The sequence below is a fragment of the Amphibalanus amphitrite genome, unplaced genomic scaffold (assembly GCF_019059575.1).
Source record: "Amphibalanus amphitrite isolate SeventyFive unplaced genomic scaffold, NRLGWU_Aamphi_draft 000205F_arrow, whole genome shotgun sequence".
In the NCBI taxonomy this organism is placed as follows: Eukaryota; Metazoa; Arthropoda; class Thecostraca; order Balanomorpha; family Balanidae; genus Amphibalanus; species Amphibalanus amphitrite.
Window position 1 is genome coordinate 692977 of NW_024881700.1, and position 14283 is coordinate 707259.

A 14283-nucleotide genomic window follows, 5' to 3' on the forward strand; every position below is an offset into this window, starting at 1 on the left:
TGTCATGGCGGGTTGTACGGTGGTCAAGTCTGGGCACCATGCTCTGTGACCTGCAGGGGAAGGGCACTGGAGTACGACGTGGTACTCGGAATCACAACCCGTCGCGACCGCCGTGCCGTACGAGAGAGGTCTGTGCTACTCGGAACATGGATCATAACCAGCGCCATTCGCGGTACGCAAAGTCGTCTGGTCTTCCGCTCAAGCGCTGCGATGCAAGAATGACGTCTCTAAACCTACCAACCTATCCTACCACCACGTCTCCCACAAAACTAGCTTCTAGGGCAGCCATTTGTGCAAATGAAAAACAAACAAACACGGCAACCTTCATTCACAGTCCCTTAGTGTTCAAGCCAGGAGGAAGCAGAAGCGAAACAGCATAGCTTAGGACAATAACGGCTACTTATTAACACCGGTAACCTCATTTGCCTGTACCCCGCTGACTGCTTCCCCCCCCCCCTCCCCTCCCCACGGACGGGTGCCCAACACAGCACGAAACAAAAGCACACAACATGGCCCAGCACGATACAACCAAAAGGCGTCGTGATTAACGGTACGGTGGGCCGGCTGGAGCCACCGCAGTGGCTGTTGCAGGGTAGCCATTTCGGTGGCCACAGCTCAGCCACAGGCTAGTTTTGGGTTTGGGGCTGCTTGGATACGACGGTGTTGTGGGTGGGATGTGAATATTTGACGGTATACACAGGAACGAGGGTCAATGTTGTGTGGGAAATAGCATGTAGTATAGCATGAGCAATGGAAGCCCTGGTGTGGGTTCTGTTGTCAGTTGGGACCGTGATATTGGTTCTACCGCTCTTACGGCTGAAGTTGTAATCGTATGACTCAGACACCGAGCACCCGCGTTGTCGGAAGTGATAAATGTTTAGTGACCTACCACAACACAATGACTTATGGGGGCGTTTATCACTTCTGGCCTCAGGTGTCATGAATGTCAGTGAAATGCGCAGTGCCAACGTCTTTCCCAGGCACATCGTATAAAACATACTCGCACGACACATCACATGTGACTATTCACTCAAACAAAATACGACCACCGGCAGTTCATAAGCACACTCTACCGAGAGTCTAATGACAGGACCTAAACCCAGCTAAACTGAGGACCCCCATCCGCACTTGTCGCAACTAACCAGGCTATATTCCGCTTCTGAGGGGCCGCTTAGTCGGTTGTCACGAGCTAACGAGTAACGACGTTGAGCAATGCCAGCAATGATCTCCCAGTTTGCTCCCAGTTAACTTTCATTGTGGGGCCGACTTGGACGCCAAATATAAACTCCACAAAGCGCTGATGAGTGTCGTAAACAATGGTCAATTTAAACGAGAAACGATTAACCGAAACTCCCGTTCGTGTCGCGTGAGCCTCTCTCTCCTCTCTTCCTTTACAGCCCTCTAATTCCCTCTCCTCCCCCTCCTTTCCTCCATCCAGCTCCCCTCTCTTTCCAATCAATCTCTCCCCTGCCTCTCTCTCTCTCTCTCTCTCTCTCTCTCTCTCTCTCTCTCTCTCTCTCTCTCTCTCTCTCTCTCTCTCTCTCTCTCTCTCTCTCTCTCTCTCTCTCTCTCTCTCTTTCCCAGACACTCCTTCTGGTCAACTGGCTGACGGACGAACAAACTGCAAAACACATCCGGCGACCGAGACGGCGAGACAATCGGCACTCGGGGCACCAACTCCATACTCCAGTGCAAGAGAAAGTGTCATAAAGCGGGTACACAGGGGCGCTGGGTAGCGCACGGCGGACAGAGGGTGGGGAGAGGGCGGGGAGAGGGCGCTTGCAAGGCATTAGTGCCGCCGCAGTGACCCGAAAGGCGACGGAGGCGTATTATTTAGGCCAGGGTTCATAATGTCCAGGGCATGATGTGTCCAGTGCTCGAAATGGCCAGTGCCTTGAATTGGCCAGTGTTCATATTGTCCAGGGATTACATGGTCCAAATGTGGCCAACTGGCTGCAGATAGGGTAAATTCAAAGAGGCCAGGGTTCATAATGTCCAGGGCACGATGTGTCCAGTGCTCGAAATGGCCAGGGTTCATAATGTCCAGGGCACGATGTGTCCAGTGTTCGAAATGGCCAGGGTTCATAATGTCCAGGGCACGATATGTCCAGTGTTCAAAATGGCCAGTGCCTTGAATGGACCAGAGTTCATAGTGTCCAGGGATTACATAGTCCACCCAACCCAACCAAACCTAACCTATCCTAACCTAACCTAAAATAATCTAACCTAACCTAACCTAACCTAACCTAACCTAAGGTAATGATGTTTGCCTACCGGGGATAAGGAAATAATTTCTCGCATGAATAGATTGCAAGCAATAGTAAATCAAATATTTTTAGGTTAAGTGGTTATGTATCTGGCTTCAGGCCTTTGATTTACTATTGCCTGTAATCTCTCCTAAGGCATTGCCTTCGGCACTGCACTGCTTCGCATTGAGCTGGTTCCGTGTTTTTTTTACATAATGACGTCATTTTCAGTGACTGTAATCCCTGGACACTATGAACTCTGGCCCATTCAAGGCACTGGCCATTTTGAACACTGGACACATCGTGCCCTGGACATTATGAACTCTGGCCATTTTGAACACTGGACACATCGTGCCCTGGACATTATGAACCCTGGCCATTTCGAACACTGGACACATCGTGCCCTGGACATTATGAACCCTGGCCTCTTTGAATATACCCTATCTGGAGCCAGTTGGCCGCATTTGGACCATGCAATCCCTGGACATTATGAACTCTGGCCCATTTAAGGCACTGGCCATTTCGACGCTGGGCATAACGTACCCTGGACATTATGAACCCTGGCCAGAATGAATGCTCCCCAAGGCGACAGCACTGTCCGGCCAACATACAAACTGCCACGCTCGCCATAATCCGACACAGTGCCGGGTTCGTAAAACAAATGTTACCTCAGAACAATTCACACTGCAGAATGGTTAGCAGCTGTTGACCCCTATTTGCAGTCGCGCTCCCATACCCTTCAGACACAGGGCCGGGGTTCTATCACGAACCTCTGTGTACCGGCGTGGCCAGTGTGGCCAGCACCCTCACCCAGGGTTCGAACCGGGACCGTCCTTCGGCGATGACGCACGCACGCTTTCTTCATGGTGAGGTGACGCTCACTCGTCATCGGGGTGCGGCAGGCGATGACGTGAGCCCCGCCAGGGCATGTCTCACCGGTGCCGCCCACAACACGACCAGTCGGAGCGCAACGGCCGGGTACGAGTTACGGATTAAGCCAGACACGGCCTGAGCCTAGAGGCTGGCGGCCCACCGAACACAATCGTCTAAAGCTGTCCTCCGCTTGACCCACTGTCATTTCCAGGGATCCATAAGACCCCATAGCAGCTGAGCAGCGAGCACCACCCTAGGAAACGCACAGCATGTTCAAACACGGCAACGCCTGTTATCCTAGCTTACCAGCCATCGACAATACAAGCACGTCGAAACTAAAGCCGCAGCTAGCACCCCGCCCGAGCCTTTTGTCGCTCGGGGCCCATTCCCGGGCGTTGCCCGCTGGTCAAACGTGCCCCGGGGGCATCGGCCGGCGGCAGCGGCTGGCCAGGAGCGCCGTGTGCATGTCTGAGTCTGGGTATCGAGCGGCGGCGGCCGCGGCAGGGACAGCTGAGGAGCGACCGCACCCGGAAACAGTCGGCCCGTCGGCGCCCGGCTCCAACCGCCGCGCCGGTAGGCACAGCTAGGTCGGCAGTCACGCTACTGGTGGGGTTCGAGGGTACAGGGTACACAGATAAACGGAATCTGGAAGACAGATATGCATGAGAATCAGGACTGAAGACCGCTGGGTAAGGTATACAGTACGACATCATTTACATTCACATCACAGTCAACGGCTATGCAAAATGTACTCTGTGTGGCCAAAAGCCTCTGTGTGTGCCGGCCATTTACGTAGCGACCAGAGCCAGCATCACAAGCAACATCAGATGCAACAGCCCTCAGCCAACAAGGCACGTGCCTCGGACCGGACCGCGCGGTGGGTCGCGCACGGTCCTAATACGGCCGTACCGTGAGCACGCCGTCGGTCGGCCGGTGGCAGGACTACGGCCACCGCCCACGGCGGCGTGTGTCGGCCATGTAAGGCGCGCCGGAACCGCAGCAGCGGCGCACCGATCGCCGCCGTGGTGATCGGGTGTGTTCTGGCTGTCAGCCGGGCCATACACCGATCAGCAGAAGGCTAGTTAGCGCGTGAGCTGCTGACAACTGTGCGCAGTGGGAGGGCGCTCGCCGCTCGCTACCACAGCGCAGCTCCACAGCACTCGTCTGCAGCCCGAGGGCAGCCTGCCGGCAGTCAGAACCGAGACGGAACCGACGAGCAGCCGACAATAGATAAAACACGGCCGTGCCAGCTGTCGACCGGCACCAGTGGCGGTTCGCACGCCGGCGCCCGCCACCCGTGACAGGGTGACGCATCGTGACGTCACGGCACGACACGGCGGCGCTTCACTCGGCGTCCAATTATCCTCATTTCTAGCCGACTCCCCGCCATTCCACTGAAGGACGACATGAGGTCGGGCCGGTCGAACCCACTCAAATCAAACTCGAGGAGTGGCTCACGGGCTGGTTGGACGGCGAGCATTGACCGCTTGATCACGATCTGTTCAACCAATCAGCATGACATCCTCCTACGCTAAAGCAGCAGTTCCAATCCACAACACCTCGGGTGGCCAGCAGAATTCGCTCCCTTCCTCGACCACGGTCGCCGTGGGCTCACCGGTCGCCCCCGCCCCCCCCCCCCGTCGACTCGTGTCGGCTCGCCCCCGACCGCGCCGGCCGCCGGTCAGCTGATTGCAGCCTGCACTCGCTCGGCACGACCTGCCCGCCCAGCATGACGACCGCCCGTCGTAACACCGAACACCCCCGCCCTCGCTCCCCGCCCGGCCCTGCCAGCAGTCGGCAGCGGCATGAGTCCAGTGTCCCACCACGCGCGCGCCGGCCGAGGGACCCTATCACGGTGCGAGGACACGGATAATCGTGTCCGGAACAGTGTCCCTACACGTGTCCTGCACCGGGGGTCACCCCGTCCGTGCAGACCATGCTCCCCAGTGCGTGTCGGCCCCGACTGCGTGCACAGGTCATCAGCGGTGACAAGGAGACAATCGTACACGGCGGCGACGAATCAGCTGGTCACAGAGCTCTGACAGCTCACGGCGGCGGAAGCGGCGAGAGCGGTCCGCGGCACCGGCGCGGTGTCGGTCACACAATGGGTCGGCTGCGGTCTGTTCTGGGCACGCAGGCTGGTCCGGCTCCGCTGACCGGCCGACCGCAGCCGCCGAGACCAGCCTATGTCCGACCGCAGGACACGACCGATCTGACACGACACGGCGCGGAGGCCGACCCTGACCGGACAATGGGCAGCGCAGTCTGCACGGGGTGCGGGGGCTGGACTGTCGGACAGCAGTCGAGAGGGAGGGAGGGAGGGAGAGACAGGGAAAGAGAGTGAGAATCAGAGAAAGAATCAAAAGAGAGGGTAATCGTGAGGGAGGTACGAGAGAGAGAGAGAGAGAGAGAGAGAGAGAGAGAGAGAGAGAGAGAGAGAGAGAGAGAGAGAGAGAGAGAGAGAGAGAGAGAGAGAGAGAGAGAGAGACCGCGGGTGGTGGCGGCGGTCGTGACACGGCCACACCATAACTGGTTTGTCGCGCCATGATGTTTGAACCACGGCAGCCCACCCCCTCAGACACCCAGCCATCGCAGCAGTGCTGGGCCTAAGACATGGGTGGTGGGCCAGCTCAGTCCCAGAATAGTCGCTACATGAGCCAAAAATTATTCGGAATCGCCAAGTTCAAATCCGGCTTTTGAAAGAGAAATAATATCCCATGAATGTAGGTTAATAAAAATGACCCACTATTTCTAGGTTCAAAAATGTCCAGCCTTCGATACGCCACGGATTAATGTGAACCACAAGGTCGAATGACTGCTGCCTTCCAGTGTACGATCAGATTTTTCCTTGTCGTTAACGGGTGCAGTGCAACCGAGGCAGAGTTCTGCAATCTGGCGGCCGAACCCTGCTGGACAGCCCGGTCAGTACTGATGACAGCCCGTGGACTGTCCAGTACCGAGAGATATAGAAAGGTAGGGAGGAGAGACAGAAAGAAAGAGAACGAGAGAGAGACAGAGAAGGGGAGAGAGAGAGAGAGAGAGAGAGAGAGAGAGAGAGAGAGAGAGAGAGAGAGAGAGAGAGAGAGAGAGAGAGAGAGAGAGAGAGAGAGAGAGAGAGAGAGAGAGAGAGAGAGAGAGAGAGAGACGTCCACCGTTCGCCAGCGTTCTGCACTCCCCGGTCTCCACAGCGAAGCGTCCCTCCCTGCCGAGCTCCCACGGACCGGCGGCGGCACGCCACCAAACCGGCCCGGCACCGGTCGCCGGTTACCGGCACTGGCCGGCGTCCGCGACCTTGGACGGCCTCATCTGCCGCGGCCCAAAACACGACCGGGTCCGGCCGGCGGCGGCGGCGGCTGCCACGTGCCGCCGCGCCCAGCGCTCACAGGTTAAACGCCGCTCTACAATGGGAGTGGGAGTTCCGCGGTACAGTTGGGGTGAGGACCGGCTCGGGGCGAACGGTCCGTTGTGAAGTGAAGGCCGCCGTCGCCGCTGGCAGGCGCGGAACGCTCGGTGCAGCGCACGTAAAAATACATCTCCCACGCCGGCCGCCGCGTCTGGGCCGGTCTGGACAGACGGATCTGGAGTCGAGCGGTGGCGAAACGGGGCGGTCCGGCGGCGCGGCGGCCGGCGACAGACGCTATCCGCCAGCTGCCGTGCGTCCCCGGCGGCCCGCCCCCTCCTCAGTCCGTCAGCCGGCCATGAGTCGCCGACTGCGCAACACGGCCCCAGAGCGGCGGTTTGCGACAAAGGAGGCGGATCAGTCGCCGGCCGGTCAGTCCGGTCACCGGTCCGCCGACAATGTCCCAGAGTACAGGGCCGGCGCGGTCTTTGTTACGCCACCGGCTGCCGCTGCGCTGGGGGAGCCCGGAGCGCCGCCGCCGTCCGAGGGCCGCCCGGTCACGGCTGGCCGCCAGAGATCAACGGCAGCAGCGCGAGCGACCAGCCGTGGCCGACCAGCGACACCATAGTACCCCACCGGCACCCTACCAACGCCCGCCGCAGCCGCAGCCCGCAGCCGCCGGCCAGAGGGGAGCCGACACAAAAAACAACGCCGCCCGCCCTAATGCATCACTTCCCGTTTCAGGGGCGGCCGGCGGCTTCACCAGCGCCGGCTGCGCGATGGCACAGCGTCAGGGTATCATGGCGCTCCGTCACCGGTCGCCTTTTCCGGGTCGTTGTCGAGCGGCCGGATTGTGTACGCGGCGGGCCGTTAGCGGTGAGTGGCCATGGCCGCGAGGCGCCGCGGCGCGCGACACTATCTGCTCAGCCATCCGACTGGCGGCGCAAGGCGGTCACGCAGCACGCCCCGCGGCGCGGTACAACACGCCGTGACAGCGGCCTTGACCGCCACCGGTCGTGCTCGTGGGGACTGAGCCGTCTCGACTGCTGCCAGCCTGGCCGGCTGTCATGTCCAAATAAACAGCGGCAGACGGCCGCGGCGCCGGCTGGCGGTCGGGGACGAGGCGGACTGAGCCGGCGGCAGCACACCTGCCGCTCGCGTGTCCGGTCTCCACAGAGGGGGCGGCGCCGGCCGACCGCGACCGGGGCTGGAAGACCGCCGTCCCCGGTCCGCCCCTCTCGCGCCGTTCCCTGGGTCAGAGCGACTGTACGACGCTGGCTGACAACGCTGGCTGACAACGCGGGCTGACGGAGCTGGCTGACGGTTTCGTCGCCGCGCGGCGTTGACAGGCGGGCACGCTGACAGCACGACTGCGGCCGCCGCGTGAGCCCACTCGTCACTGCAGCGAGCGGCGAGTCACCCCGCAACGCGCTGCACTGGGCCCCCGCCCCCGCACGACCCTAGCACGACGGGACTTAGCACCGCCCCGCTCAAATCAATCCTAGATAAACCAAGCTTGCCCCGCGCCCCCATTGGGACCCATCGCGATCAAATACGCTGAGCCGGGTTTATCCTTCCCCTGTCAGTTTTACCCTTCCTAATTTCCTCCCCTAAATGAGCTCTCCGTCTCGGTAGCTGCTTTCGGTATCCAGTTACGTTACCTCTGGACGCGAAGCCTTGCACGATTGTGGCCAAGCATAGATCGCTCTTGTAGCGTCCCAGGCGAGTCTTGAATCGCGAGCGGCGCTGGTAGCTGAAGCGGTCACCGAAGAGGTCGCGGAACGACATGACGTCCCGCTGAGGTCACTCACTGCTCACAGACAGGGTATCACAGCTCGCCGGCCCTGCGGAGCGTGGGCCGACTGATGGCGCCGCTCGGTCGTCTCACATCCTCGCCGATCGTCACGGCTCGCTTCACGGCACTCTCCGGAGGCAGCAGTGGCCACTATCAGTGAGCTCCGTCCACCGACGGCGCCGCCTCACCGCTCCTGGCCGTCACCACTCGGAACTCGCAGAATAACTCCCACTCAGACTCGATAACTCCCACTCAGACTCGGTAACTCTCACTCAGGTACCGTCACAGACTTCCGTTTCCACTTTGGTTGTGCCGCCTTCTCCCCCTGAGAGGTCGGTCACGAACGCAGCTCGGTCTCACTGACTCCACAGCACTCCAGCGACGCAGCGGGGCAGACCGCGGCACCGCACCGCATTAATCATCCACACCGACGCCGGGCGCGCTCACACACACGCGTTGAGGTAGACTCGTCAGAGTCGACAGCGAGCGCCGGCTGGCCAACACCTGGCCTGCACTATCCGACCCCTCTCGCGCTCACTCGCGGAGCACCTGGCTCCGGCGGCCGTCGGACCGGCCCACCGGCGATCACTGGGCCCGGGTCAGCTCGCCACGCCGGACCACGGTGGCTGGGCTCGACGAGCGGCCGCGATCGATGGCTCGGTGCTCGACGAGCGCGGCGCGCGGCGTGACTCAGCTCGGCGGCACACGGCTCTGGGGAGCGGGCGAACGCGACGGCGCGGCTGCCGCCAACGGACGAACGCGACTGCCGCGCCGCCGCCGCCGCCGCCGCCGAGCCGAGCGGGCGCGCTGCAAGGCCGCCCGCCAGCTGCCGGCGCGGCGACTCCGACTCCGCGCGGGCCCGCCGCGACACACGGCCGGCCGGCCGGCGCTGGCGAAATGACGAACGGGGTGGCACGGAGGACGGGGCAGAGACAGGAGACACAGCGCGGGGCCACCGGGGGTAGCCGAGGTGGCCACGGTAGCCGGTGGCGAGTGTAGAATGCTCGTTATCAAATGGGGAAGTGGTGTAAATAACTTCTGCAGAAAGGATCAACAGTGACGATAGGTTATCTACGTATGCGCTGTTGGAATAAAAACCAGTTGCAAGACAGATGCGTCACGTCTGTGCATGCGTGGTAGATCACAGAAACATACAAGAACGGTAGTTCTGCGTACACTTGCAAACAATGAAGGCATAACTGCTGTTCGATGTTCACGAACGTAGACACATTTACCTAATGGTTAAAGTCAACATCATGCTCATTGCTCATTGCGTAGTGCTCCCAGCTATGCCCCACTCGCAGCGTTGACGTCAAACTAAGCCATTGCCGAGCCCTTGTCACATTGACCGGTTGGTATTGGAACAGGAGCACGATCTCTCTCGCCTGACCGAGCTAAGGCTGCACTGGGACACCTGTCACAGCTCAAGGCCGAACACTTCCACCGTCCGGTCAGCGCAGGTACGCATACTGCAGCAGCCCGGTGCAGAGATCACGTGCACAATGTTCACTGAACTAGAGCAGCAGGCAGCGGTGTAAAAATGGTGATCTCGCTGAGAAAGCTCATGCTGGATTGCTAACCAAATCTTCGTAGACTCATCTTTGCATCGTTCATCGTAGTACAAGATATGTATAAAATGTTAAACAGAAAACAACTGCGATTAATTAAGTAAGAAAATGGAATTGTGTTTAGCACGAGTCATTCAAGCAGATATGATATACCAGTTACAGCTGCTATCATCATTTTTAGCTTTTATGATCATTTGATGTTGACAGTTACTGTTATGAGTTAACAATACGAATTTGCCGCGGACATGCAAGCATCTTGATGAAATTAACCAAAGTGATGGACAGAAATTAACTGTCCATTAGCGAGCGCAATATGCACTTACTTCAAAAGTAAGTGCATAATGAGTGCGTTTTCTTCAAACGGTTTGGGGAAAACAAATTCGCCCAATCTCCCTAACTGCATCGTTTGGCGAACACATATTTTTGTCAAAGACAATACCGAGGAGGCATGACGTTTTTTGTCCACACTTTCATACTTTGAATGAGACAATTTCATACGCCGTCCACAATAATCCCTTCAATCTGTGCAATGGCTGGCACAAAGAAACTGCACATTTCACAGTCAGGACCGGTCCCATTTCCCAGCGGCGGCCTTCCTCTTTCGTTTCGCCGCGCGGCGCCCCAACTGGTTTTGTGACGGCTGGTTTCGGGCCGGCCGGACGGTGATACGGGAAGGATGGTTCACGGTGAGTTACCGAGCGTCAGGCAGCACGCGGCCGCCACGGAGCCCGTGAGCTCACAAAGACGGTCTCCGGGTCCTAGCGGAGCGGCATAACACGGTAATGACACCATATGTCGCCGGCTGGCTGACAAGGCCTTGTGACGGGCATCACCGTCATGTGAGAGAGAAGCGTAGTACCTCTGTCGCCAAGGTGTCTCAGTCCGTGATGAGGGTCGTTTAGAGCGGCCCGTCCCAGTGGGCAAATAAATACACAGACGGTCGGCCGTTATCATACCATGAGAGGACAGCGTGACCATGTTGCCATGGCAGGGAGCCATCACATCATAGTTCAACAGAGTGAACATTGAACAAGCTGCCTGTTCAGAATGACACCGATCTGAGAAGGAATAGGAAGGGAAGGGGCGGATAGACGGGAGTGGCCGGGGCACGGTATGGCACCGCCCACCTCTCGTCAGCCCTCCACCAGAAGCGGTAGCCGGGGCGGTCCTCGGAACCAGCCCTTCTCCGTACTGCTCTCACGACAAACACAGCCGGGTGGTGGTATTCCGATCACGGCTACATCAGCCGCCGCTGGCGCCGTGCCGGGTCCGGGGGAGCCCGAGGGACGGAGGGTGGGCGTCGTGTCACTCATCACATCGCCCGCCCACCTGGCAAGGCGGCCGGCCGGGTCGCTGCACGGGGGTCTGCCACCGCCCGCTAACCCACCGCCCACCCACCGACCGCCATCCTTCCACCCCCACCACCCGCCAACGCCCGCCATCCTACCAATCCTTTCTTATCTAGCCCGCCCGCCCTCGTACCAGCCCATATCCCATGCCGCTCCAGTTGGCTGCGGCCCTGATACCGCCCAGAACACCTGTGCCCAGCCCCCGGTTTTATCGTTCGACCAGGCTCGGCTGCAGTTAGCCGACAGCGTGTGTCGCACGGTACACATGTGTCACCTCTTCCGCTCTACTCCTGCTCTGCCAGCCCTAGGGGCATCTTTTGGGACACATGTGGCGCAAATCGACTTCACAAGCCTTCCGACTCCTTGAAGCCTACCCTGCATAGCGTAGCCTCATCTGAGGACAAAGAGACCCAGCTAGATGCTAGGATAAAAACAGCTAGTACGGCTACATTCAAATCCAATGGCCCACAGAAGGTCTTCCAACCAGCATCAGAGCGCGGGGCTAGTAGAGGAAGGGACGGTGTGTGTGTGTGGGGGGGGGGGGGGCAGCTAGTGGGGCAGCCGGTTGGCTCCAGGGTAACATGATAGTCGGTGGGGCAGCCAAGCGGTCTCAGGGGCACCCTAGCACGCCCGAGGCGCCAGGACAGTCGGCCACCCGGCACTTTCCGCGTCGGGGTCTCCATCGAACCCGCGAGCTCGGCCGCCGCTGGCACCGTGGGTACGGGGAAAGCGCCGGCCGGTCGACTGTGCTCCGTCCACACACGGAGGAAAACAGAGCTGGTGCCGGTGACCGCGGTGGGGCCTATGTAGAGCCGCCCTCAGTCCCCTATCGAGCACTCAGTTCCAGCATCTAGACTTTAGCGTAAATCGTCCAGCGTCTAGCCTGGCGTCTTGTGACAAGAGTGTATATTGTATAACTAACAGCACTCATACTGGAACGCTATACGCCAGGCATTTGACTGGACGTTAGTAACGTTAGAGGCCCGCTAGAATCATTAGCAGTGGATGCTTGGCAGTTATAGCCTAGTGGCTAGCGTCCAGGGTTTAGCATCCAGGGTCTAGCGTCCAGCTTTTAGCGTCTAGTCTCCTCTGGCTAGCGCAGCTCTGGGCTGTCGCCAGGTCGCAGCCGTGCGCATTTCCCCACAGCTGACCAGAGGTCACGACTATTGCCTCACAGACTCGGCCGCAGCGACTGCGGTCAATGACGAAAGTACCCACGACGCGAGCGGTGCCGCTGCGCCCTCAGACAGGGAACAGAGAGTGGAGCCGACCGGCCGACCACGGCCTCCTGGAAGTGCACACCCTCGCAACGATGACGGCCGCTCTCCACAAATATTTACTGTGATCTGACGGTTTACGGAGCTTCCCGCCGGCGAGCGGCGCAGTGAGGATGGAACGGGATCGGCTCATGCACGATGGATCTGAGGCGCTACCGGTCGCTGAGACAGATGATAGAGAACAAACAGCGGAGACTGAGCCTTCCGCCGAGACAGCCTGGCGGGGATCGCCTGAGGCCCGGCGAGTCACAGATGTCCACGGTGATTTCACAGCTCGTATATAAAAAATCCCAGCCTTAGAATCCTGATGTGAATGCCATTTATCACAGCAACTACACAGCATAAGGTATGGTAAACTCCCAGTCTATCTGAAGCATTTGTCATGAAGGGGTTATCAGTTGCCGGAACACTGCCGAGATCAGTGGATCACAATGTGACCGGTTTCCCCCATCCGGCCCGTTTCTTCTCAGAGGTACTCCTACGGCCGACAGAGCTCCACCTGCTTCTCCAGGAAGCAGATTTCCGACGAACGCCATCGGATCAGCGGCATGGGTCACCTGGCTCCTATCAAAGCGGCAACAATATCTCACGGATGCAGCCCACGGACCGATGGATTTACCAGCGCCGGGCCACGAAGCATGACTGAGCAGATCGTCCCAGATTCACCCAAAATGAACTGTATACGCTGTGTGTATATAAGATCACATCTCGCCGGCTACGCGCCCGTCGCAGCACAGCGAGCAGCACACACCCCATGGTCTCGGCTGGCCAAACATCCGGCGGCGGGGATTAAACGAAACGAGACGAGAGATTGCAGAGACGTCACCCGAGACATCGACAGGGAAACGATCCGGTGCAAGCGTATACTTGCAGACATACAACGTTTGTAATAACATTTTACGGTGGGAGCATGGTAACGCTTCGACGGGCGTGCTGGCTCTGCAATTTACCAGCAGCTTCAGCTGTAGCGACCGAAGGTGGCGACATCTGTAAACGCTGTCCGCCGACAGATGGCAGCACCTAATAGACAGCAGGAACCGATGAGAAGCCACGTGACTGACCGATCCCACGCCCATTGAAGCGCCGTGCAGCGGAGCGCGCTCGTCACCGCCGCCCACTTTACTGACAGGTGAACAGCGTCCAGACTGCAGATCTTTGCGGTGATACGTGTTCCGAATTCCGCTCTTCCAGCAAACGATCTCGTCTCGCAACCATTTTAAAATCAAAGGGATGTTCGCGAGCGGGACGGGCCTTTAGCAGGCACATTGAACAGCTACTGATGTCCGCCTCCTCAGACACATCTCGACAGTGCCCCGTCACAGATGTACCTTCTATCGCGGACAACACAATCACTGCATTCATGACTGTCCCATGGGATGCCCCACGACTACTAAAGAGTTCGGGGAATGTCGGATCACTGGGTGGCACTGGGTGTTCCACGCGGCCCTGACGAGGGTTGAGTACGCCCGACTAGGTACTAACAGCCGCGGGATGCTGCCCAAAGTGCCCAGTACCATACCTCGTGCGAAGCCATCATTTCAATTGGATGTAGGTTAAAGCGGTTTTGATCCCAAGCCTTTAGGAGCCTCGAGGGGCTGATGAAATTCTCCTCCGATTAACTGCACTTCCAGCTTTGAAGTTCAATTTCTTTGTGTTAACTAGGACAAGCACCATAAAAAGCTGGCAAACAAATGACGTTTACAGGCACCATGTTTACATATTTGTGGCAAGCGCGGTCTCGATCGTTGTTCTGGCCACTCAATTCAAACCGAGGAGTATCACATAAACAAACATCGGTCAGGTCGGACGGAGCCGGCGCGGACCCATTGCCCGTC

At 58.7% G+C, this 14283-nt stretch overlaps 1 protein-coding gene across 19 annotated transcripts in view; it reads right to left on the minus strand.

Moving 5' to 3' along the window:
• Window positions 1-14283, minus strand: part of LOC122385013 (rho guanine nucleotide exchange factor 11-like) — a 146743-nt gene that overhangs the window by 103402 nt on the left and 29058 nt on the right. Inside the window, exon 1 of one of the 19 annotated variants that reach the window (XM_043372947.1) lies at window positions 8121-9014. The exons of 17 other annotated variants lie outside the window; for them this stretch is intronic. In XM_043372947.1, the coding sequence (XP_043228882.1) occupies window positions 8121-8247 (127 nt within the window). In that variant the 5' untranslated portion in view covers window positions 8248-9014. Of the gene's footprint in view, window positions 1-8120; window positions 9015-14283 lie in introns of those variants that run through there. One more of the 19 variants, XM_043372945.1, reaches the window with a different exon arrangement.